A 26,004-nucleotide genomic window follows, 5' to 3' on the forward strand; every position below is an offset into this window, starting at 1 on the left:
CGTGAGCCACTGTGCCTGGCCCACATCTTACTTTTCACATTGGAAACATGAAGGTAACTGAACTATCTCACAAGGGAATGGTTAAATGGTGTGTGGAGAACACTGAGCATTTTTGAGGGAATAAGCTTTGAAAACGTAGGGGATTTCTTATCCTTTAGAATAATTATTCCTCATGCAAAATTTTTTGGAAAGGGCATCTGTTGAACTTATTACTTCACTTGTAATTTCCTCTGCGTGTGTGGTCTAGCAGCAATTATAATAACTCCACACCCCACCATTGTCCTTTCCTATGAACATAGGGGAAAACCTGCTCATTCATTTTTCCGTTGTTTGGCTTATTTATATTGAAAGGAAAGTGCCAGCTGAGTTTGTTAAAGGACATAATTTGAGATTGACTGGGTTACATTTCAGCCATCAAGCCACTTTGATTAGCATATGTCATTCATCTAGTTTCCAAGGTGTCTATCATGGTACTGTCAAAGTACTCAAAATGACCTAAACACTAATAATGCTTCTTTGTGGTTTCTATGGCTTGTGTTGGAGTGGAGTGGTCTATTTTTTCTTATATGTAAGATCGGCAAATTCTAGTTGTGCTTTCATAAGTATTAGGACAGTGCTTGCTTTTTTTTGTTGTTGTTGTTCATTATAGTTATTTTTGGGTTTTTGGAAGTGTATGAGAAAGAATGTGGGAAGCTGGTATTGAATGATTAAATGCCTACTAAATGCCTGGTTCTGTTCTAGCCACGTGTATTATTTAATCGTCACAAAAATATGTGAGCAAACCGAGCCTCCCTAAGTAATTAGGCTTAGAGAAATTGAATAATTCCTAAATGTTTACACAAGTAGCAAGTAGCAAAAACTGTCTTATGTCAAGAGTCTGCTATTCAATGTAGCATGGGTTCTTAGCTTAAAAACAAACTTGTTTGTGATATATAGTAAACTTTTTTCCCCAGACTGTTTTTTAGGAGGGGCCCAAAGAGATTTTATGTTCTTTAAGGAACATAGATCATGGTGTCCTCAGCTTTTGTAAGTCCCTCTGTAATCTGAGCCTGATAAGCACCGAGTAATAACAGTAACACCATCACTGCTGCCACCAACAACTTTGAAAACAGGAACTGACATTCCTTGAGCATGAACAATGTGCGGGATATTGTCCTTATCTATTCATGTATGTTAACCTGTTTGATGCTCAAAATAACTCCGTGAGGTGTGCATACTTCTATCATTCCCATTTTGTAAATGAACGTGGGACAGGTTTAGAGTTAAGTAACTTACCCAAATCAAACAATAAACTAGTAGTAGAGTTGGGGTGTGAATCCATATACTCAGGAGAACCCACATTATTGTCTACAATACCATACGTCTTCAGTAAATATTCATGAGTTGAAGATGAACAAAACCAATTCTGATTAAGTGAAGCTGAAAGGGGATTTATTATATTAGAAAGACATAAAGCAGCTCACTGAATAAAGAAGAAGCCTTGCTTGGAAAAAAAGCAGGACCATGAGAGAATAAGGAGCAGAGGACACAGTCAGATTGTGCCACAGGAAGAGCGTGGTCCCAGGGCCACTGCTGGTGCTGCTCCTGCTGGCCAGCACAGGTACCACACTGTTGGCTGGTCGCTGGCCTCTGGGACACTGGACTTTTGGATCTCCTGCTATTGCTGATACCGCACTAATAAGGAAAATATCTAACTATTCTTTCATCTTTGCCTCACTCTGTAAGATTCAAAGGCCTGGGTAGAAGCAATCACTTGATAGAGCCCAGGTCACATTTTAAAAAGACCAGATTTGGTATAACTTTTGATGTAATTGTTCTAGTATATTTTGGGCAGAATGGTAACAAAGAAATGACAACTTTCCACCTGTTAAACCTTAAAGATTAAGATATTTTCTCAGAAAAACTTGACCCTATTATGTGGTAAAATAGGCCAGTAAAATGATTTTAGAAATTGGCAGTTAACGAATGAGAAGGCATTGGCTGCATATTTGTAAATCCAGTTATGTTGTAAGTGAGCACTTTTGGTTCATTCTGTTTGGATCATGGATTAAAGAGCATAACTTCCAAATAACTGAATCATAAAATACCTCTGGTTTTCCTGGTTAATTTTAACTATACTTCAAGAAATTCACTTGGCATCAGAAGGTAGTACTCTAGAAAAAGGATGATTTTTTTGGTTCACAAATATGGCTGTGATCAGTGTTTTAAGAATTTGTTTTACAGGCCAAAGTTCACTTTAACAACTGCTATAATAAAATACTTTCAAGCCTTGTCTGATGGCTCACTGATTGTAAGCAGTAATCCATACAACAGAACTTTGGTTACTGGAACTGGGTCAGGCCATGAAATAAGATTTGACTTTTATAACACAACACTTAGTGGAAATTCATTTTACTAGAATTCTGAACTTAATAATTAAACTTTTTGAGTGCTTATAACATGTCAGGCAGTATGCAAAGTACTTTGTATCTCTCTCTCTTATTCCTAGTAACCCTGTAAAGTAAATATTATTGACACCTTAAGGATGGAGCTGATGCTGAGAGAAATAACTTGCCGAAGGTCCCACAGGAAATGATGGAGTTGGGTTTTAAATCTGCATTTGTCTCACTCTAAAGCCAGCTTTTAATGACAACACTGTTTTGTGGAAGGAAATCATTAATTAAATCACAAGTTAACTTGGATTAGTGTTCTTGGATTTTTAGATCAGAAGATTTTCCTTGTCACTTGTTCTTAGAGAACAAGTTTCTTTTTTTAGATTCAGTAACTCAAGAAATGTCATTCCATCCAATTCATTCTCTGAATTAAAAGAATATATATATATTTTTTGCTACATAGTCTATTACTATTTTTAACATTCTTATACAGGTTGTCACATTGAAGGCATAAGTAGGATGATTTTCTCCCAGGTTAGGTAGATGGGCAGGGTAAGGTAGGTGGTGTGGCATCTCAGATCAATCATCCCTAGTACTCAGAACTGCGCGTTACTAAGGATCTGTGAAAATAGTCTGTTCTTTATTGAAGAACCTTCTGTGGGTACCATCTCTCAGTGGTAACAAACTTTCTAAACTGAGCAACTTGGAATAGAATATTTGCTTTCATTTCTCTTCATTTTTCACTTTTGAGCTTCAAGTTCATGTTTTCTAGGACTGAGAAGGCAAGTTTTATTTGGCCGTTACAACTCTTGTGGTTTGAACTGAGTTTGCTAACTTGAGACTAATTTTTCATTTTTTTATGTACTTTAGTAAGCCTGTGAATTACAGAACTCTCATTTTAGCTTTAAGAAATGCTTACCCCAATGCTTATTATGAATGTTTCCCTCCTGCTTGGTTTAGTCCATGTGCTTATAAAACTACTTCCTATGAAAGATTCTCAAATACAAAGGAAAGAAAAAGCCTTGATCCTGATACCATGGCAGTAGCCTGAGTTCAAGAAATGAAAGTGGCCAGCCTGATACAGGGTAAAAGCCAAAATCCGCTGGTGTCATTGAAAAAAGACTTAAATAAGTTTTTAAAGATTTAATACCCATGATTTTGGTCTAATTTGCTTACTAAAATCCTGTTACCTTTCATATGAGATGTTACCTTGAATATGAAATATGAAATAAATCTGGGCACAATGTGGAACCCTCCAAAGCCAGATGTGGTCCTGGGGTCATGGGCTCAGGGGTTAATAGATTCAAGGCAGCATCTCTGAGCCTCCCTACAGATGGCTTTGTGCACATGCATCCGACACTACCTGGCCAGGCTCAACACTTTTTAGTCAGATATATAAACATACTCTGGCAGGCAGTGGGGCAAGCTGCTGTGTCTTTATTGTCATGAACATAACTCTCGAGAAAGGTGTGTTTTGTATTTCAACCAAAGAACCTATTACTTGTGAATGGAAGAATTAATGAGAACCTAAGATTTATTCTATTACTTTTAAAAGGGGTACACCACTGTATGTATAGTAGCTACATTTGTTTTTTGTTGGAAGCAACCATCATATGGACAAGACAGAAATTATTTATAATTTGCATGTCATTATGATATTTAAAAAGCTCTATGTCTCTGGACCTCAGGCCAGGGCTTAGAAACGGTTTCATGGTAGCAAACCAAACATTCCTTGTAACAGGATGTGAACTGCAACAGAATGCTCCAGGCAATGTTAAATTGGGGTGATTTTTAGAAAGTGACAAATGTTTTATGTTTCCTAAATGTGAAATGGGTTCTACCAGCTCTAAACGGCTGCCAAGTTATGTTATCACTTGCCTGCTTTGTAACTGCCTCAATTATTTTCTTTCCCAGCCCTGTATGATGAGATTCGTCAGTTTCGCAAGGCCTGTGGGGAGGCTCATCTGAAAACTATATTAGCAACAGGAGAGCTTGGATCTCTTACTAATGTCTATAAAGCCAGTATGATAGCAATGATGGCAGGTAAGTGTTTTGTATTCAAATGATGTTTTCTATTGAATTGATGTTTTTAGGAGAAATTTAAGTAAGTGAAAGCATTTAGCTATTATTAAACATGCTAACCACTTGGAATTTTTTTGTGGGAGGAATCCGATATTTTGTAAAAACATGTCCAGTGTGAAGTGGTCAAAAACTCCTGGCTGTCTTCCACATTTTTTTTTTTTTTTTTTTGTGGCATTTCATTGCTGCACTATGCTTATAAGGCAGTAGATGGCTCTCTTGTTAGTGAATTGCCTTCTGTTTTATTCTTTGATTATTCACTCATCAACATATGTTAGACAGGAATTTCTTTAACTCTGACTTACTCCTCTCTGAATGTAAGCTTTTCATTTATCTCAGAGGTATGTATCCATACTATCTGAGACAACCTCTGCCTTTGTTTGTGTTAATGTTTTAAAATTTAGTGCAGTATCATTGATTTTTATACTTTCAAATATGAGTTGACTTATTCTTTATCTCTGAACAGCAGGTCTATCCATTTAGACATCCACGCTTGCAGCCTAGGAGTCATGCTTGGTGCTTTCTTTTTCTCACCTCACATAAATCAGTGAATAAGCCTTGAGAGTTCTCTCTAGACCTCTTTGCTGTGTTTGACACGTCTTCCCTCCATTCTGAGTGCTGCTGTCTTAGGCCACCATCCTCCTCCACAGGGATTACTTCAGCTGTTCCCCGTCTTCTTGACTTTTGTTCCCCTCCAATCTGTTCTCCACGCTGTCGCCACAATTTTTTTTAATGCTAATTTTATTATGGTACTGCTTGCTTAAAATTCCTTCAGTTGTTTCCCTTCCTCTTCATGGTAAAATGTACATTCGTAGATTCTTATTTTAAAAAGGTCTTTCCTAAGACCCTGGCTGTGCCTCTGCCATCTCATTTTCCCGTCACACCATGTTCTCCAGCCATGTAGAATTACTTGCAGTTCTCTGCAGGTGGTGCCATCCAACCTTTTGAGTCTTTGTACGTTCTGTGACTGCCTCCTGCTTGGAATGCCTTTTGCCCAAATAACTCAACATCTTTGGGTTCTGCACAGGTACCACCTTTTTCAGGAATTATTTCCCCTGATACTGCTTCTCCCCCTACTGTTTGGCTCATTATCTCCTCTGTGTGTCCCCACAGCATTCAATTAAAAGCCCTGTCTTATAACTTATCACATGACATTGTGATTGAGTGTTGAATTTCTAGGTGTCCTTCTAGGAGCCCTATATTTGGAGGAAGATACCTGGTTTCTCTGGTCTTGAATCTGGGCCAGCCATACTCTTAGGTACTTCTCGAGTGCTCTGTCATGCCTAGCAGATCATTCCTTGGAACTCTACTGAAAATCAGCCTACTAGTCATCAGTGGTGTTGTTGGTCTGGTCACAGCTGCTGTATCTAGAAAATATCTGCACTTGTCGTCTGAGAGCAAAATCTCAGAAAAACCTAAGGATGAGAAGGGATGGAACACTTTGAACAGTTGTTCATCAGTGATGCTGGCATTTCAAAGATTCATAGTAGAAGACTCACTGTGCCTCTTAGGAACATGGGAAAAGCCCCTTGGAGGCTACCTGGTGTGCAGGTAACCCCCCTTTTATGCTCCTTGCCAGCACAAGTGATTGTTAGCCCGGGTAACAAAGTAAAAGTTTGGAGACGAATAACAGCAGCCACTTATAGTACATGCTTTATGGTAGCCACACTGTTGGTTGTACTCATGAAGCTGAGATACTCCTCAGGATCACATCGGAGCCAATCTTGTGATATCTGTTACCCCAGCTGTTATCCTGGTCACAATGAAAGTGTATTCATTCTGGAGGTCAGCCAACCCTGTCCTAACCACAGCACCTACTCCTCATGTGTCTGGAATTTATTCCCTCCAGTGGGTTCTTGCTCTCGCTGACTTCAAGAATGAAGTTGCGGACCCTCGCGGTGAAGACGGTGTGTCCAGAGTTTGTTCCTTCAGATGTTGAGGTGTATCTGGAGTTTCTTCCTTTGGTGGGTTTATGGTCTCGCTGACTTCAGGAGTGAAGCTGCAGACCTTTGCAGTGAATGTTACAGCTCTTAAAGTTGGTGCATCTGGAGTTGTTTGTTCCTCCCAGTGGGTTCGTGGTCTCGCTGACTTCAGGAGTGAAGCCACAGACCTTCGCAGTGAGTGTTACAGCTCGTAAAGGTGGCACGTCCAGAGTTGTTTTCTCCTCCTGGTGGGTTTGTGGTCTTGCTGACTTCAGGAATGAAGCCGCAGACCCTCACGGTGAGTGTTACAGCTCATAAAGCTAGTGCAGACGCAAAGAGTGAGCAGCAGCAAGATTTATTGCGAAGAGCAAAAGAACAAAGCTTCCACAGCGTATAAGGGGACCTGAGCTGATTGCCGCTGCTGGCTGGGGTTCCAAGCTTTTGTTCCCTTATTTGTCCCCACCTATGTCCTGCTGATTGGTGTGTTTTTACAGAGCACTGATTTGTGCATTTACAATCCTTTAGCTAGACAGAAATGTTCTCCAACTCCCCACTCGACCCAGGAAGCCAGCTGGCTTCACCTCTCTGCCTTTAAACAGGATACCCCAGCTGCTGTTGGGAATTGGCCGATGACCGCTCTAGCTACTTCCTGCTGGATAGGGGCAAAGAAGGGGCCCTGAAATTGTAGTGTCCTCCAGAGGAGAACTCTTTAGGCCAGTGAAAGGGCCAGCGGGTCAGTTCAGGGGTCCTTGGTAGAAGTTGTTAGTTGAGCTCATTTGGGGTTCCATTTGTAAGACTGTAGTTTGATGGCCTTGATTCTAGAGGAAACAAATTTGACAAGGAGGTTAAAAATAAAGGGCCCAAAGGCGAGTAATAGCAAATGGCTGTCACAGGACCTAGAAAGGGGAGAAGCCATGTCGCCCAACTCCAGAGGTTGGTAGAAGAGTTTGAAAGGCGTTGTCTGATTTCAGAAGCCTTTTGCTATAAATGTCGGGTGGTATCTCGTACTATCCCCGACTGGTTAGTGTAAAAACAACACTCTTCCCCTAAGAAGGTGCAGAATCCTCCTTTCTCAGCGGTGAAGAGGTCTAGGCCTCGGCGATTTTGGAGAGTCACTGCTGCCAAAGAGTCTATTTGTAGAGTAAGGATAGATTTTGTTATTTCTTGCAAACTGTCTGAGAAATCCTTTGAGAGTGTGTGGTAGTAGGATAATACATGTTACACTGTTAACTTTTAGCAAACTTTACGTTAGTTGAAAACCTTGTAGGTTTGGGATTTTAATTTTTCTTTGCTATTAATGAAACCTCGTTCAGTTCATATTAACTTAGAATTGGTATAGATGACTCCTTCCTGATTCTGTAAGTACTTTAAGATTTGGCTGAGTGCAAACAACTGGCAGGTTTGAGCAGAACAGTTATTAGGCAATTTTACTAACTGCTTCTACAAGAGTTTCCTTATCACTTACTGAATACTCACTGTGTCTTTTTCCCTTAACTGCCTGGGAAGAACCATCTATTGTCCTGTCCTGAAGGGAGTTCCTCCTAGATCTGGTCAGACCTTTGTATGGTAATTAACTATGATTTAGATCTCGTGTTAGGAAACCTGCTGGGTTAAGGATTTTTGGTAGGAAGGCTATGGGCTGTCAGTGGCCTCAGTGCTTTTGGGCTACACTCTTGTTTATACTGACAGCAAGGTGGTATTGGAGTGTTATAGGGTTACAGAGAAGACCTTCAATTATCAATTATAGGTTTTAAATTTACCCTGGCTTTTAAAGGAATAGGGTACACTGTTTTTTCTTTACCACTTCTATCTCTCTCTTTCTCTGTCTCTGATTTCTTCTTTGTCTCTCTCTTTCCCTCTTTCTCTCTGACTCCCTCTTTGTCTCTTCCTGTCTTTCCTTCATTGACTTTCTGTCTCTCTGTCTCTTCCTCTCTCTGTCTCTCTTTGACTCTTTCTTTGTCTCTGTCTCTTCCTCTGTCTCCTTCTCTTTGTCTCTCTGTTTCTTCCTCTCTCTCTTTCCTTCTGTCTTTGACTTAGTCTCTCTTTCTCTGTCTATCTCTCTGTCTTTCCTCTCTGCTGGTTTTGGCAGTGTAAGACTGCCACCTCCTTGGGTTTTTGCACTGTGTGCAATAACTCCATGGTTTCCTTGTGGTATTTAATGGGGGTTCCCCCCAGAGGGTAGGAACTCCCTTTCTTTCCATATTGCAGCATGGGCATGTAGGATTAGATAAACATACTTGCTATCTGTATACACATTTATTCTTCTTCCCTTTCCCAGTTCTAATGCTCGGGCAAGTGCCACTAGTTCTGCTAACTGGGCGCTGGTCCCTGGGGGAAGAGGCTTACTTTCAAGTACTGTTACTACGGCATAACCTGCCCTTCGTATCCCATTCTCCACAAATGAACTTCCATCGGTATATAGGTTAAGGTCAGGATTAACTAAGGGGACTTTTAAGAGATCCTCTCGGGTGGCATAAGTCTGGACTATAATTTGTTGGCAGTCATGCTCTATTGGTTCCCCATCCTCTGGGAGAAAAGTGACAGGCTTGAGGGCCACACAAGTACGTATTTGAAGCACTGCTCCCTCGAGTAGTACCTGGTGTCTAAGCAGGTGGTAGTCTGAGAGCCATAAACTTCCTTTGGCACCTAGTATGCCATTTACATCATGAGTAGTCCAGTCAGTGAGGTCCTTTCCTTGTATTATTTTGATAGCCTCTGACACTAAAGACAGCCACCCCTGCAACTACCCATAAACAGTGAGGCCAGCCTTTTCTACTATATCAGTTTCCTTACTTAGGTATGCCACTGGTTATGGGGTTGTCCCACGAGTCTGAGTAAGGACACCAAGAGCTATTCCTGCTCTCTCTGACGTATAAAGAGAAGTTTTGTCCCATGGGAAGACTTAAGGCTGGAGCTTGAATTTGTTCCTTCCAGTGCCTAGACTTCAGGGTTGATTCCCTTCTCAAGCAGGGGACAACAAATGGGTAACTTGTTCCCCATATTCATGTAGACAATAGCTCCAGCCTTGGCTAATATATCCCTCCCTAAGGCATAACAAGAAAGGCATGTGAAAAGAGAAAAGTCTCCCAATTACACCTGAGGAGGTGGGAGAAATACCTGGTTACAGGCTGTCCTAGGATTCCTCGGTTGGTAACGGACCTTGAGGACAGTTGTCTGGGACAGGAGATTAACACTGAGAAGGCCACGCCAGTGTCCAGGAGGAAGTCAATTTCCTGGCCCTCAATGGTTAAACGTACCCGGGGCTCAGTGAGGGTGATGACATGAGCTGGCGCTTGCCCCGGGCACCCTCAGTCCTGTTGTTGGATCATCTGGTTGTGGGCTTTTGGCCCAGAGAACCTTTGTCCTCTGAGGCAGTGCACCTTCCAGTGATTGCCTCGGCGTAGTGGACATGGGTGAGGGGGCAACTTCTCATTGGACAATCTTTTTAAAAGTGTCCTTGCAAACCACACTGATAACAAGCCCCACCAGGTGATTGGCCTGCTCCATTTTCTGTCCTCTTTGAACCACCAAGGTTTGTATGTCTGAGGGCCATGACTAAGGCTGCGGTCTTTCTCTGATCTTACTTTTCCTTTTCCACCTGTTCCTCTTGGTCCCTATTATAGAACACTGAGGTTGCCAGGTTTAATAATGCCTCCACACAAGTATACATATGTAACAAACCTGCACGTTATGCACATGTACCCTAGAACTTAAAGTATAATAATAAAAAAAAATAATGCCTCCAGATTTTGTTCAGGGCCCAGGGCTCGCTTTTGGAACTTTCTTCTGATATCTGCGGCTGATTGGGTAATAAACTTATCTTTTAGAATCAATTGACCATTGAATGAGTCGGGTGACAGGTGAGTATATTTTCTTAAGGCCTTCCGTAGCTGCTCGAGGAAGGCAGAAGGATTTTCTTCCTTTCTCTGAGTTATGGTGGACATCACTGAATAATTCATGGACTTTTTCCTAATTCTCCTTAGTCCTTGTAGAACACAGGTCAGCAGATATTTACGACTCCAGTCCCCGTGATCTGAGTCTAGATCCCAGTGGGGATCCATACTGGGGACGGCTTGCTGAACAGAAGGGAATTTGTCCCTTTCTTCGGCCGTCATTCTATCATTTGCTTGATTAAGATACCAGGTATCTCCAAACTCTCGGGCTGCAGCTAAAGCCACATTCTTTTCATTAAAGGCCAGGGTTTGATCTAACAATAGCATGACATATCTCCATATGAGATTGAATGTTTGCCCTAGACCCTGTAGACATCTATGTACCTATCAGGATCATCTGAAAACTTCCCCAGGTCTGCTTTGATCTGCTTTAAATCAGAGAGGGAAAAGGGGACATGGACCTGCTTTGGGTCAAATTACCCTCCCCCTACAGCTTGAAGGGGACATGACCAATAGCCTGGGTGTTCTTCTGGTCCCTTGGAGATTTCTTTGCTTGTTTCCTTCTGGGCGGGGGATATTAGAGGAGGCTTATCATTAATAGGAAGGGGAGCTATAGGGAGGCTAGGATATGGGGGTAAGTTGCGAGGTCCTCCTGTGAGATGTAAATTGCAAGCTTTGCATAGTTGTGTATTCTCCTTCAATGAAAAGAAAGCTTGGACATAAGGTATTTCACTCCATTTGTCTTCCCTCTGACAGAAAAGATCAATCTGCAGGATAGTATTGTAGTTTATACTTCCCTCAGGTGGCTGTTTTTCCCCATCAGAGAGAGAATATTGGGGCCAGGCCGTAGTGCAGAAAAAATGAGTCACCTCTTTTTCAGGGTTTGTGGATCAAATTGGTCCCAGTGACTTAGCATGTATTTCAAGGGTGAGCCTGTTGATGCCTGAGTGTTTCCCATCTGAAAGACAGAACTGCCCGTGGTTTTGGATTGTTTGGCTCCCCCCCACCCAAGAACCTGCAACGGTCCCTGGACCCTGCTGATTGGAATAATTGCGCTCACCGATGCAGCAGCAGAAACACTAGTTTTCCTCCTAGACCACAAGGAGGACTGAGAAAGGTCGGATTTAGTGGCCCTTATCGATGCATTCTTGAAAACCTGCACCTTTGCTTGTCCTTCTAGACCAAGAAGAGGAATGAAGAAACTCGGATTTAGTGTCCCTTACCAATGCATTCTCGAAAAACTGTTAAGAGTCCTAAGTGTTCTCCTGTTAGTATTGGGACTTTACTCCTGTCCTATAAAGATGTTATGCCCCAAAAATGAAGTGGAGGTCCATACTCTGATGGAGGGAGGGGATCTCCAGGGTTGGAAGAGTGATGCCTTTTGTCCTTACTTATATGATAGGAAAGATACCATTTCTGAAGCTCTCCATATCCTAGCTTCAGGAATAGCTTTTGTTAGGCCTGCTAGTCTGAGGAGGGATCCTAAAATTCTTGCTAAGATAGTCCCCCCAACCCCAACAGGGCTTTGGGCAAAAATTATGTCTTTCTGATTGGTGAGCCTGGGTGCCTAAAGAAGGGAACAGAGTCCTGAAGTTTATACTAGAAATCATACTTACAGGAGAAACTAGAAAAGCACCAGAAACAGGGAGTGGGACTAGCCCAGGAGAAGAGAGGCGAGAGGAAGTTTCTTTGGCAGGCATGAGGACCCAGGAGGCAAGGGTCAGGATAGATAGGATAGATGGGCGAGTCTCGCTTGGGTGACATGACTTTGAGAGTTCCACTCATGGCTGCAAGGTCAGACAACTTGTTGTCAGGACCCCGGGGCTGAATGACTTTCCTCTCTGTCAACCCTCGGCTTAGTCCAGAAGTACAGGAAAAGCGGAAGCTGGTTCCAGGCGAACCAACGCTCCCAACTCCGAAGAGTCGGGGGTTGTTAGAGAGCCCTTTTCCAGAAAGCCTGCCACCCGTGTCTTTAGTCCGGCGGCTGTGCTAGTCACTTTTAACTGGCCGACACATGCCCAATATTTAGCCCCCAAATTCTAAGGAAAAATAGGACAGAATAGCAAGTAAAAGGGGTCCGACGGTACTTACCACTTGGTGATTGTCACTTCATGGTCGCCAGAATGTGTCCGGAATTTATTCCCTCCGGTGGGTTCTTGGTCTCTCTGACTTAAGAATGAAGCTGCGGACCTTCGCGGTGAGGGTTACAGTTCTGAAAGATGGTGAGTTGGAGTTTGTTCCTTCAGATGTTCAGATGTGTCCGGAGTTTCTTCCTTCCAGAGGGTTCGTGGTCTCGCTCACTTCAGGAATGAATCCGCAGACCCTCGTAGTGAGTGTTACAGCTCTTAAAGTTGGTGCATCCAGAGTTGTTTGTTCCTCCCGATGGGCTCGTGGTCTCATGACTTCAGGAATGAAGCCATAGACCCTCGCGGTGAGTGTTAACAGCTCATAAAGGTATTGTGGACCCAAAGTGTGAGCAGCAGCAAGATTTATTATGAAGAGCAAAAGAACGAAGCTTCCACAGCATGGAAGGGGACCTGAGCAGGTTGCTGCTGCTGGCTGGAGTGGCCAGCTTTTATTCCCTTATTTGTCCCCGCCCACGTCCTGCTGATTGGTCCATTTTATAGAGCGCTGATTGGTCCATTTTACAGAGTGATGATTGATGCATTTTTACAGAGTGCTGATTGATGTGTTTACAAACCTTTAGCTAGACACAAAGCGCTGATTGGTGCGTTTTTACAGAGTGCTGATTGGTGCGTTTACAGTACTTTAGCAAGACACAGAGCGCTGATTGGTGCATTTACAATCCTTTAGCTAGACAGAAACGTTTTCCCAAGTCTCCACTCGACCCAGGAAGTCCAGGTGGCTTCACCTCTCATGATATGAATATGGTATTAGGTCATCATGCTTTGGAAGCTCTGTCCCACCCTCCACCCATCCTCTCCACAGAAAACAATGTGATTATAAACATGTCCCTTTATTTCTTCCTTCTGCTTGTTTCTCTGTTCATGTTGTTTATCCACTTCATTTCTTCATTTCAGCAGTGTTTATTGAGCACTTACTGTGAGTAATAAAACTGTATTCATGGTGTGCTTTACCAGGTACATTGAAATAATATTCCTTAGTCCTCACATCAGTCCTAGAGTGGAAGAAATCTAAGATTGTGTGACTTGCTTAAGGTCACAAAACTAATAAATAAACTGTATCACTATTTCAGCACCTGAGTCTTCTGGCTCCAGGTTTATTGCTGTTTCATTTGTAACACAGCTGTTTCCCAAGGCACATGCTAGATTTTATCATGAATGAAAGACACAATCTTTGTGAGGCATAATATATGAAAGCATGTAGGATACTTCCTGGCCTGTAGTTTATACTTCCTACTCTGTTAAGAAGACATATAATAGAATTGAAGTATTAATTTTCAAGTATTTTTTATATTCTTGTCCCAAATTTTATATGTAACCTGCACAAAATAATCCCCCAAAAAGTAATTAAAAAATTTCTGACTAAATTCAGTATTCTACTTCTGTGGTGTTGTAAAATAAGTTTTTTTTTTTTTTTAATCAATTTCATTGAGGCACATTTGCATTAAGTAAAATTCAGGTGTTATGTAGACAGTGTGATGAGTTTGGCAGTTTGCAAACACCTGTAACCACTACTCCCTTCAAGACACAGAACATTTCCATCCTCCTTGAAATATCCTTTGTGTCCCTTTATAGTCATCTCCACTCAGTTCACCTGCCGTCCCTGCTGCAACCACATTTCTACTATTATCACCATGCTTAGCTTTGCCAGTATTAGAACATTATCTAATCACATAGTGTGAACTCTTGTGCGCTTCATTTTTGGTTGTTTTTACCCTCACTAAAAATAATAGATGGGAGATCTTAAGGAGTTTGCCTAGAAGTATTTCATTGTGTTAGTATACTGAGTTGCTAAAATTATTGACAAAATATTGTTTGTAATATGTTTTTCTATTCTCATATCTGTGGGATCTGTAGTTATATCTCTTTCTTTATTCCCGATATTGGTCATTTTTGTTTCCTTTCCTGTTGTTATTTTTGTTTTCTTTCTTTCCCCTCTGCTTGTTCATGCTAGGGCTTTGCCAATTAATCTTTTTGAAGGGCCAATTTTTTATTTTGATGTTGTTTTTTTTCATTACTTTTTGGTTAAAGGTATTTTCTAATTTCCCTTGTGATATCTTTTGTTATTTAGAGTGTTATTTACAATGAGATATTTACTTTCCAAATATTTTGTGCTTTTATGGATATCCTATTGTTGCTTTATAATTTAAGATTCTGTTATCCTCAGAGAGTATCCATTGTAAGAATCTTTTGTCATTTGGAATTAACAGTTAATTTTTAGCTCATTTTATGGTTATATTTAGTTATATGCTTTAAGTGCACTTAAAAGAATGTGTATTTCAGATATTAGAGCAAATGTCAGATCAAATTGGTTGATAATGTTTTTCAGATCTAGTTTTGTTTTCTTTTTGGTCTACTGGTTCTATTTATTACTGAGAGAGTGTTAAAATCTCCAAACATTATTGTGGATTTGTCTGGTTATCCCTTTCGCCTGTCAGTTTTTTCATCGTGTATTTTGGAGCTCTCGTTATGTACATACACCTTTAGGATTATTATGTTTACCTGCTGAAGTAGCACATTTGTCATTATGGAACGTCCCTTTTTATCTCTGATACTAGTCCTTGTCTGAAGGTCTACTAATGATATTCATCTGGCCACATCAGCTTTCTTGTGTTTAATACTTGCATGGTATATATTTTTTTCCATCTTTTTATTTTCAACTCATCTGTGGCTATATATTTAAAATGTATCTCTTGTAGGCATTTCTTTTCTAATCTAGTGTGACAGTTTCTACTTTTTAGAGTGTTTTATTCATTGACATTTCATATAATTATTGATACGGTAGGAGTTAAGTCTGTCACCTTGCAAACTTTCTCCTATTTGTTTGAATCTATTTTTGTTTCCTCTTTTCTTGCAACCTTTTGGGTTCATTAGCTCTTTTGTAACATTTTGTATCTTCTGTTGACTTTTTATCTAGAAACTCTTTTTACAAAATTTTTAAGTGGTTGCTCTAACAATGTGCATCCTTAATTGATCACAGTCTAATTAGAATTAATGTTGTTTCACTATACATGTCACAAATGGAAGAACCTTACAACAGTTTAATTTACATCCTCATTGGTTCTTTGAGTTATTTTAGTATTCTTCTTTTCTATATATCTTACAAACCTCTTATTACAGTGATACGACTTTTTTAACAGTCAGTTGTCTGTTGAGGACATTAAGAAAGAAAAAACTAAGATAAGCTAGTATTTTATGTTTTCCCTAAATGTATCCCTTCAGTCTTTATTTCTTCCTACAAATATGAGTTTCCATCTTGTATAATTCAGTCTGGGAAGCTTCCACGGGTATTTTTTGCAGTACAGGTCTGCTGGTGATGAGTTCTTTCTGTTTTTTTTTCATCTGAAAGTATCTTTATTTCACCCCCATGTTTTAAGGATAGTTTGCTGAATATAGAGTTCTGGGTTGAGCATTTTCTTATTTCGGCCTTTAAATAAATCATTCAATATCTTGGCATCTGATTTCTTCTGTTTCTTTGTATGTAACATCTTATCTTACTGTGGCTATGGTCAATCAATATTTTCCTTTTGTCTTTTTTTTTTTTTTTTCCCCAGTAATTTGACCACGATCGACCTAAGCATGGTTTTCTTTTTATTTATCCTAAACTTTTCTGAGCTGCTTGGATTTGGAGTTTGATGTTTCCTATCAGTTTAGGACATTTTCAAAACCATATGTATATATTTTTTTGTTTTTGTGGGTTTTTTTTGTTTGTTTTTTTTGTTTGTTTTTTGAGACAGAGTCTGGCTCTGTCACACAGACTGGAGTGTAATGGGGTGATCTCAGCTCACTGCAATCTCAACCTCCTGAGTTTAAGTGACTCTACTGCCTCAGCCTCCCAAGTAGCTGGGATTACAGGCGCACACTGCCACACCTAGCTAATTTTTGTATTTTTAGTAGAGATAGGGTTTCACCATATTGGCCAGATTGGCTTCAAACTCCTGAACTCAGGTGATTTGCCCACCTTGGCCTCCCAAAGTGCTGGGATTACAGTTGTAACCCACTGTGCCCAGCCCAAAACCATATTTTTAAATGCATCTTCTACCCCATTCTATTGGTCTTTCCTTCTCGGACCCCAAGTACATGAGTGTTAGACTACTTGATATCCTATAGGTTACTGAGGTCCTGTTTATTTTTAATCTTCTTTTCTCCTCTATTCTCCTGATTGGTTACATGGATCTTTATTCAAGTTCTTTTGTCACAGGATCTTTAGGGTCTTGCTTTGCTAGTCAGAAACCTCCGTGCGCTTCTGCTTGAGTTTTGCTCCTGGCTGCTGGGCTTGTTCTGCCCACTTGGCCTGGCAGGCTGCACTTGGCTCGCACTACTGGCCTGGATCCCACAGCTGCCAAGGGCAAGCCAGGCATGGAGTGGCAAGGGATGTGTGAGTGAGTGCACGCAAGGTCCGGCCACTACGCACAGCCAGGTGCATCAGCTGCAGCAGGGCAAGCAGCTCCAGATGCAGGCTCCATGTGAGGCTGTGGCTGGACCGGATGTACCACAAGCAGCTTCCACTGCAGGCACCAGCATCTGGACAAGGGGAACATAATGATGCCCAAAAACTTGGAGACACCAGGAACCACAGAGCCCCAAAGAAGGTGTTACAGCATGTCACAGGCCTAGCTGGGGGAGCCCTGAGGTCTGGGCTCCCAGAAGGGCTGCCGCTCCTTCTTCCTTCTCATTGCCTGCACTGTGGTGAGTTGGGGACGTGTTTCAGGCCTGTTTGTGTTACAGTTCTTTCAGTCCCGCCATTTGGTGGGTCCTGAGTTCTTGTCCTGTGTCCAGGAAGAATAAAGTACGTGGACAACTGGAGGGTGAGCAAGGCATAGAGGAGCTTCATTAAGCAACAGAACAGCTCTCAGGAGACCCAAAGCGAGTAGCTCCTTTCTGCAGGCAGGTCGTCCCAACAAGTGTCCAGCTCTCAGGGGAGAGGAAACCTGTAGTGGGTAGATGCTTTTTGCAGGCAGATCATCCCTGTGAGTGTCTGTGAATCTGACTGAGTCTGAGGTTTTTATGTGCTCAGAATGAAGGAAGTGCATGCTGATTGGTCCATGGGCAGCCATGGATGGGCCTGGACAAAGCACCATCCGATTGCCTGAATGGTCATCAATGAAGTTCTCACTCCAGGCTGCGGCCTTCACCCAGACCTGGCAGCCTGGCTCCCAGGCTTCAGGCCATCCCTGGCTTGAAGGTGGGGCTTCACCAGGGACCCATCCCTTCCTGCCTAGGAACCTGTCTGCCTCCTGCCACCATCATCTTGTCGTCCATGGCACCCAGGCTGTTCACACTGAGGGGCGCCTGCAGGCCCGCACCAAGCTTCCGTCAGCCCCTCGGCCTTTCTCCTATGCTTGTTGTCACCCAAAGTCCAAAGGGGGACCAAGGTGGGAGGCTGGCGTGTCAGCGCTGCCCTGAATGCGTGCACACTCAGCCAGGTTGTGGCAGCACCCAGGCTCACCACAACTTTGCTCCACACTGGAGCAGATGCCAGGAGCAGGGAGAGCCCAAGGAGTGGGACCAGGTACTTCTGAGCCTGCAGGGGTAAAAGGCTTTCCAGGCTCCTAAGAGCACAGGGATGCCTGGGTCTGGAGATGTGGCTGGGTGACTGCAGCTGCCCCTGGGAGCATGGGACTCCTGCCCTACCAACATGGTAGAGGGTGGGGCTCCAACCTGTTCCCAGCCCTCACTAGCTCCACGGAGTGCGCAGCCCCAGCCATGCCGCCCCCGCTGCAGCTGGTGTCCCCACCGCAACTGCTTCAGACAGGCCACTGCTGCCATCACTTTGATCCTTGTTTTCTATTTCAGATCAGCTTTTAAGCCCATCCAGCGAAATGTATCCTGCTGTACATTTTTAGTTTAGTATTTCCATTTGATTCTTTTTTATAATTTTTATTTCTCTACTGACATGTCCCCACTTTTTCACTGGTTGAGATCATATTTTTCATTAAGTACTTAAGTATATTTGTAATAGCTGATTTAAAAGCCTTATGTGCTAATTTGTACAGCTGGGTTATTTCAAGGGTCTGTATTTTGAGCTTTTAATTTTTTAGTGCCTGAGTTTTATTGTTATTTATAGCAGGAGGGCAAGTCTGGTGACATTCTGTTATGTCTGTTATTCTTCTCTGTTTTTGTTTTCCCATTAATTTAGAATCAGAATCTCAAAGGGAAACGTTTGTCATTACATTCGTAATTTGTTTTATATTTTTTGTAGCCATTTAGATTATGGCCAAAAAGAAATTCTTTGAAGAGAGACCAGGTAGCGATTACCTAACTATGTTATGTATTATACACCATTGTAAGTAAAATTCTGTTAACCAGCTTTGGTCAACTAAATGTTAGTAGTCTAAACTGTAAGGATTATTGGTTTAATCTTGTTTAGAAATCTTTCAAAATGTTTTAGAGGAAGGAACACAGTCAGTAAGAAAACCAGAACTCTTGTTGTATCTTGCATATTTTGTGACCTTGAACAAATAAATTAATCTGGTTATCAATTCAAATGCAGCAAGGTATGTGAATGCTTCATAAACTGTAAATGAAGTACTTTGCAAGTTATTGAAAAACAATAGTATACCTTCCTTCCCCATCCTGTGTCAATAAGAAAGGAAACATAATGAAATCTTTTTTTTTCTATACTCTTACAAGGCATTATTTAGAGCATAACCTTTCAAAACCATTTGGTGTAGCTGTAGGGGAGACAAATGACATTGAGCTGGATTTCTTTCTGCCCGGATCCCAAAGCTTACTATATTAGCAGAATTGTTCAATGAATCTTATATTTGAACTTACTTTGCTAACACTTGCCTCTGTATTCAAAAAGAAAGGTATAAAAAGAATGATTAATTGAGAATCACAATTAGATGTGGTCCAGTTAATTATATGTTTATGGTACACTACTTTCCATGTTTATTTTTTTATTTTATTTTTAACTTTTAAGTTCAGGGGTACAAGTACGGGTTTGTTACATAGGTAAACTTGTGTCATGGGGGTTTTTTGTACAGATTATTTCATTACCCAGATGTTAATCCTAGTATCCATTCGTTGTTTTTTTCTGATCCTTTTCCTCCTTCCACCCTCCACACTCCGAAAGGCCCCAGTGTCTGTTATTCTCCTTGATGTGTCCATGTGTTCTCATCATTTAGCTCCCACTTGTAAGTGAGAGCATTTGGTATTTGGTTTTCTGTTTCTGTGTCAGTTTGCTAAGGATAATGGCCTCCAGCTCCATCCATGTCCCTGCAAAGGATATGATCTCATTCTTTTTTTATGGCTGCATAGTGGTCCATGGTACATACATGCACCACATTTTCTTTATCGAATCTGTCATTGATAGGCATTTAGATGGATTCTATGTCTTTGTTATTGTGAATAGTGCTGCAGTGAACATGCATACGTGTGTCTTTACGATAGAATGATTTATATCCTTTTGGGTATATTCACAGTAATGGAATTCCTGGGTCGAATGGTCTTTAGGTCTTTGAGGAATCGCCATATTGTTTTCCACAATGGCTGAACTAATTTACACTCCCACCAACAGTGTAAAATAGGTCCTTTTTCTCCACAACCTCGTGGGCATTTGTTATTTTTTGACTTCTTGATTGTAACCATTCTGACTGGTGTGAGATGGTATCTCATTGTGGTTTTGATTTGCATTTCTCTAATAATCAGTGATATTGAACTTTTTTTCATAATTGTTGGCTACATGTATGTCTTCTTTTGAAAAGTGCCCATTCATATCCTTTGCCCACTTTTTAATGGGGTTGTTTGCTTTTTCTTGTAAATTTGTTTAAGTTCCTTAGAGATGCTGGAAGTTAGACCTTTGTTGGATGCATAGTTTGCAAAAATGTTCTCCCATTCTGTAGGTTGTCTGTTTACTCTGTTGATAGTTTCTTTTTCAGTCATGTCTAGGTAACAGTTCTTTTAAGTTTTTTATTTTGGACGCCATAGCAGCAACATCAGCTCTTCAGACATGTACCTAAATAAAAATCTTTTAACTGGCAGTCACTTAATCAGCAGCTATAATTATCCAGAACCAAGGCAGGAACCAGAAACAAATAAAAGCATTTTAAATAGATGAAAAATATATAATCTAATCTATAATACAACAACGTCATCATAGCTAAAGTTTTTTGAGCATTTACTGTGAGTTGGACAGTGTTTCGAGGATCTATGCACATTTACATTTAATCTTCACAGCAACCCTATGAAGTAGGAAGTCTTATATGATACTATTAGAATATTAGTCAGAAAGATCTTTTTGCTGTTGTTCTATATGGTCATTGTTGGTGTTTGGAAACATTCCAGGTACTTCTGTCTTTGTTTTACCAGTTCCTCTCTCTGTTACAACTTTGTCCCCACTCCTTGGCCATTTTAAAAGATTTAAATAAAATTTCTCTACTCTGTCAAACCTCCTATTGATCATGCAAAGGCAGAATTAATTGATCATGCTGTTATACTCTTAGGACAATTGTAAATACCAGTAGCATTTGTAACATAGTATCAGCATCAATTGTTTTACCTGTTAGATTTTTTTTTTCCCCCAAAACCGTGATCTTCCCTGAGGCTAAGGACCGCACCTTCCTTAACTGTATTCCTCTGCAATTAACTATCAAGCCTGGCATATAGTAGAGCCTAATAATATATTTCCATATACACCAATGAATGAGTGAAAGAGAGAAAAAAGAAATAAGGAAAAGTGAAAAGAGGCAAAGAGAAATTTGAAAATTTAGATGCCTCTTTCCAGATGTGCCAAAATCTTGTAGAGTTTGAACATGTTATTTTAGAGAGAAACTTTTATTTTAGTTGAACAAAAAGAGATAGTTTATATTTTAACAAGGATATTGTATTTCTAAAGCAGTGTAAGGTATTACAAGGATACTAATGATCTGTAAGAATGTGGAGATGGATCTGGAGGCAAGGAAGAACCAGGGAGAACTTTTTGCTTTGGTTTTGGGGTTGAAGAAAAATTGATCTTCCATGTACATTAGTGGAAATGTGATGAGGGAAGTACAAAGACAGGAGGAACTAAAGTAGGAGCAAACAATTTGAAGGGAGTATAATCAGAGAAGAAAAAAGAGAGCTATACTTTTTTCCATTGAACAATCCAAGAACAAGATGATAGGAAATAAGATAGGGAAACATGCTTACAGAAAAGAGAAGTCTAAAGCAGGTCAATCTACTGCTAAGGGATTTCAGCCCAGCAAATGCACACATTAAGAATAATGCCAGAATGTAGAAAAGTGGCTTTATCTTTCAGTAGCGGTGGACTGTTCGCACACACGCAACAGCTAACAAGCTCCGCTCTGAAGTTATTCTAGACCTTATCTTTGGAAATAATGCAGGCATGATAAATAAGGTTGGAGTAGAAAAGCACTAAAGATGCAATCATAATGTCATCAGGTTTGAATTGCTGATGAAGATCTGTGGGAAGAGTACTAACACAAAAATATGGGGCTTGAGAAAAGCAGACCTTGAAGGAATACAAAATGAGTTTTGAACTTGGCTGGAATTTTGCAACGTGTGGAAAATGAAACATGAAAAAGGTAGAATCCAGGGGAGGGAACATTCAAAATTCAACCCAATAAGATCAAAGTAATACAGAAACAATGAGAGGAAGCAGAGAAATAAGAGAATATAGGGGAAGCCGTTAAAAAATAAAATAAAGGGGAAAAGTAGTGGAAAACTTGCTATGACTGAATGAAACCAAAACACTAAAAAAATGCAGTGATTAATAGCAAATTAATATCTAAGATTTTAAAAAATATATTTTTGAAAATTTAAATATGCATCGAAGAGTAGAGTAAATGCCAATGTCAATTTATTTTTCTAAAGATTGTCACAAGTCACATGGAGTCCCTCATCTTAGGCTGCAAGTCTTTGTATACTCAAGGAGTATTGACCCGGATGGCACATCTAGACTCCTGTGGTGTTGTGGCCTTTTTTTTTTTTTTTTTTTTAAGTAAGGTCTTGTCTTTCATAGGAAAAAGCATTTAATTTATGAAAAAGTAGGCTACAACTGAAAGTCATCACTGGGGAAAGCATTAAGACCATAGTTTGTATTGGGTTAAGAGATAAAAGATTTAAAGTGTAAATTTATTTACAGTTCCTTAAACTAGCCCTGGAAATTAGACTACTTATAGGGTGAAAACTAATTAACTTGCTATCTCATCCATGGAATAGATTTAAATTCAGGTCCCCAAGCAAAAATTTTATAGTTTACCCCCACCTGGCCCCTCGCTGTCCGTTGTTGAGTGGAAAACACAGAGCTCTGCAGAGGAAAGAAGTTATCATGTTTTCTGGCTTCCCAGAAAACATGCATATCCTTCTAAACAAAAGGTACATGCATATCCTTCTAAACAAAAGGTACATGCATATCCTTCTAAACAAAAGGTTGTATCCTTTGGTACATGCATATCCTTCTAAACAAAAGGTTGAGTATATGACATACATTTAAACATAAAATGTTTTCTTTGTTTCTTCATGGTTGGCCTTCTGTGAAAAAAGAAAAGGAGAAAGAGAAAAGAAAAAGTTTGTAAGCTTAGTTTTTTTATGTGGCATTTATACTGGTCTGTGTAAAATTTTACTGTATGAAATTGTGAAAAATGTAGCCCAACATATTCCAAAATCACAGAACTGCTTCCTGCAGACCTAGTTTGCCTAGAAGAATTCACAGGTGCAAAGGCTGGTACATAGTAAGTGCCTGGGACGTGCTTACTGATAGATTCAGATATCACGCATATATATACAGGGACATCAATAGATATATTTGTAATCAACTTATATAAAAACCAATTTTTAAATAAAGCTGTATTTTCCCATTAAACATTAAGGGATTTTATTTTCTAAGTGAAATTGTGGCACATGACATAGAGGCTAGACCTGTGTTCACATGTCTGAGATTCTGTTATTCCTTTATCTGTAATTCCTAACATTTTAACTCTTGGTTATTTATTCCTTAATGTCTGCCACATAGTTACTGATCGGTTAGAAAATTCTTAAAATGGTGGGAATTGGAATCCTTGAATGGATCCCTCAAGTATATTGTAGCAGGTAGATGCTTGATTATGCATATTTATTGAATGAATAAATGAAAAAAGAGTAATGAATCATGTGAAGTTGGTAGTTTATAAATTCTTTCTGCAGTAATCCCAAGAGGGAGGGAGGGAGGAGAGGTATCTTATTATCATCTTTTAGTAGATGAAAACCTGAAGCTCAGATGTTAAGTGACTAGACCAAGGCTACACACTGAGTAAGTGGCAGAATTTTCTGAAGAACTTTTGACTCTAAACGCCATGCTTTTATTAATGCGCAATCCTGCTCTCTATCCTGCAATTGGTCTGTATAACAGATAATATTTACAAGCTGTGCTTAACTTTTGGAGGCACAGATGTGTTTCTAGAGGCCCTGAATGAGATTGTTTGTTGCACTTTACTTTTCTATCGAGGGCAAGAGAAGGAAGACATAATGGTAAGGTGTTTCTATAGAGAGGCAAGGTGTTTGCAGAAATTTATAGGGGTTGGTGAACATGAAATCAATATAAAAAAAAAATGACAGCACGCCCAGGGCCACCTGCCTATGATTGGCCCACAGTAACTCCTTGTTGAAAAGAAAAGGTAGGGTGCCCAGAGCTAAAATGTCTCTTCTCAGGCAGCTTCCACTGTTTTTTGTGTTTACCTGCTCTGTTGATGTCCATGTAGTGATGCACTTAGAAAATTAACCAGGGTTGTGATACAACTGCCACTTGAGTTCTGTCCTTTTTTTTTTTTTTTCCCAGATTCTCTTACCTAGGGTGCCGAGAGAACAACTAGGGAGTGACAAGAAAATCAGATCTTTCTCTTTTCCACCTGATGGAGGAGTAGGAGAGATGTCAAAGCTGAAGACAGTCTGAAAATGAAGGAACAGAGTAGGGAGGATGGGAGGGGTATGGGAGAATGGAAGTGGTATCAGAATATTTAGAGGGAAGTCACAGCACACGATGAGACACATTGAACCCTTCTCATGAAGAGTGGTTGGAAAGACAGTGGACATCTAATTAGTAAGAGGAAAATCTTTGGGGTTGTAATACTATGTTCAAATACTTGCAAGATTTTCCTGATAAAGGAAGATTTTTCTCTGTCAACTCAAAGTAGTAGGACTAGGACCAAATTTTAGACATTGTGGGAAGATGGCTTTTGAGCTAGTTATTACAGGAAGAATTTCGTCAGTGTCTGAATCACCTGGAAATTGGATGCGCCACATCAGGAGGTAGATGTTCGAGACATAGGCTGAATGAGCCTGATGGAGCTACACTAAAACAGACTCAGCAAACATTAGAGATGCCTTGTCTTTCAGAGTTTATGTGATTCTGTGCAGAAGAGAAAATTATTTTATACGCGCACACACACACACACAGAGCGTGTATGTGTGTGTGTAATTTAAGAGTAGATTACAATCCGTATATGCAGGGCCCCAAAATATAGAATACACGGGAAAAGAGGAGTGTATTAGTTTCCTAGGCTTGCTGTAACAGAGTACCACAAACTAGATGGCCTTAAGCAACAGAAATGTATTCTTATGGTTCTGGAGGCCAGAAGCCCGCAGTCAGGGTGTCAGCAGGCTTATGCTCCCTCTGAAACCTGTAGGCAAGCCATTCTTGCTTATTGTGGCTTCTGGTGTTTGCCAGCAATGCTTGACGTACCTTGGCTTTAGATGGATCACTCCAGTCTCTGCCTCTGTCACTAGGTGGCTGTATTCCCTTGGTGTGTCTCTGTCTGTGTCTCTTCTCCTCTTCTCATAAGGAAACCAGTCATGTAATGGCCCACCTTACTCAATAAGACCTTATCTTAACTAATAACATCATCAGTGGACCTCTTGCCAAATAGGGTCTCTTCCTGAGGTATTGGGGGGTGAGATTTTGACGTTTCTTTTTGGGGGATACAATTCAAAGCAAGGAGAAATAGGATTCTTGCTCTATGGTCTTCTTATTTTCTGTTAAGAAGACCTGAAGAAGTTAGAGAAAAATATTTTGACTCAAACCCAGCAAACTTGAATTCAGGTACAAAAGATTGATTTTTCCCTCTCGGCAATGTTGGATGGTTTTGTGGATAGGGGAAATCTAGTAGATATTAAATATTTTTATCTGCAAAAAGCATTTGGTAAGGTTCTCAATGGGAGATTAATGGCTAAAATAAAGAATGAGGCATTAGGAGATAAATTTGCTTATGAGCAAGAGACAGATAGTAACAGTAGAAGGAAATACTTTTTAGATTGGAAAGGAGTGACATATAGCACAAGCCAGGAATCAGTTTTGGGACCTATGGGTTTTTCACTTTATTTTTATTGGACTTTGTAATAAAAATACAGATCTTCAAACAGTCCAAGACAGAGTGAGTAATACTACAAGCATCAGTAATCAAAAGTTATTCTCTATCATAAACTAAATGACTGATAATAAATACTGACACAAGACTACACAATGTACCATAATATTATAAAATGGAGCAGGCGATTCTCTTGTGTTCTCTTTTCCTCTGCATGGGTGAATATTTCTTTATTTGCTTTTTAGAAAAAATATTTGCAGGCTTCTAACATTACTTTATAAGCCAAATGAATGAAAAAAATGATTTTTCTT

At 40.3% G+C, this 26,004-nt stretch overlaps 1 protein-coding gene across 5 annotated transcripts in view; it reads left to right on the top strand.

The window, feature by feature from the left end:
- The window catches only part of DERA (deoxyribose-phosphate aldolase), a 128,945-nt gene that overhangs the window by 59,562 nt on the left and 43,379 nt on the right, over positions 1–26,004 (top strand). For 3 of the 5 annotated variants that reach the window (XM_025401814.1, XM_025401816.1, XM_025401813.1), the window contains one exon: positions 4,287–4,415. The exons of the other annotated variants lie outside the window; for them this stretch is intronic. In XM_025401814.1, coding sequence (XP_025257599.1) covers positions 4,287–4,415 — 129 coding nt within the window. The remainder of the gene's footprint in view (positions 1–4,286; positions 4,416–26,004) is intronic. 5 annotated transcript variants of the gene reach the window in all.

Source organism: Theropithecus gelada, chromosome 11 (genome assembly GCF_003255815.1).
Source record: "Theropithecus gelada isolate Dixy chromosome 11, Tgel_1.0, whole genome shotgun sequence".
Classification (NCBI taxonomy): Eukaryota; Metazoa; Chordata; class Mammalia; order Primates; family Cercopithecidae; genus Theropithecus; species Theropithecus gelada.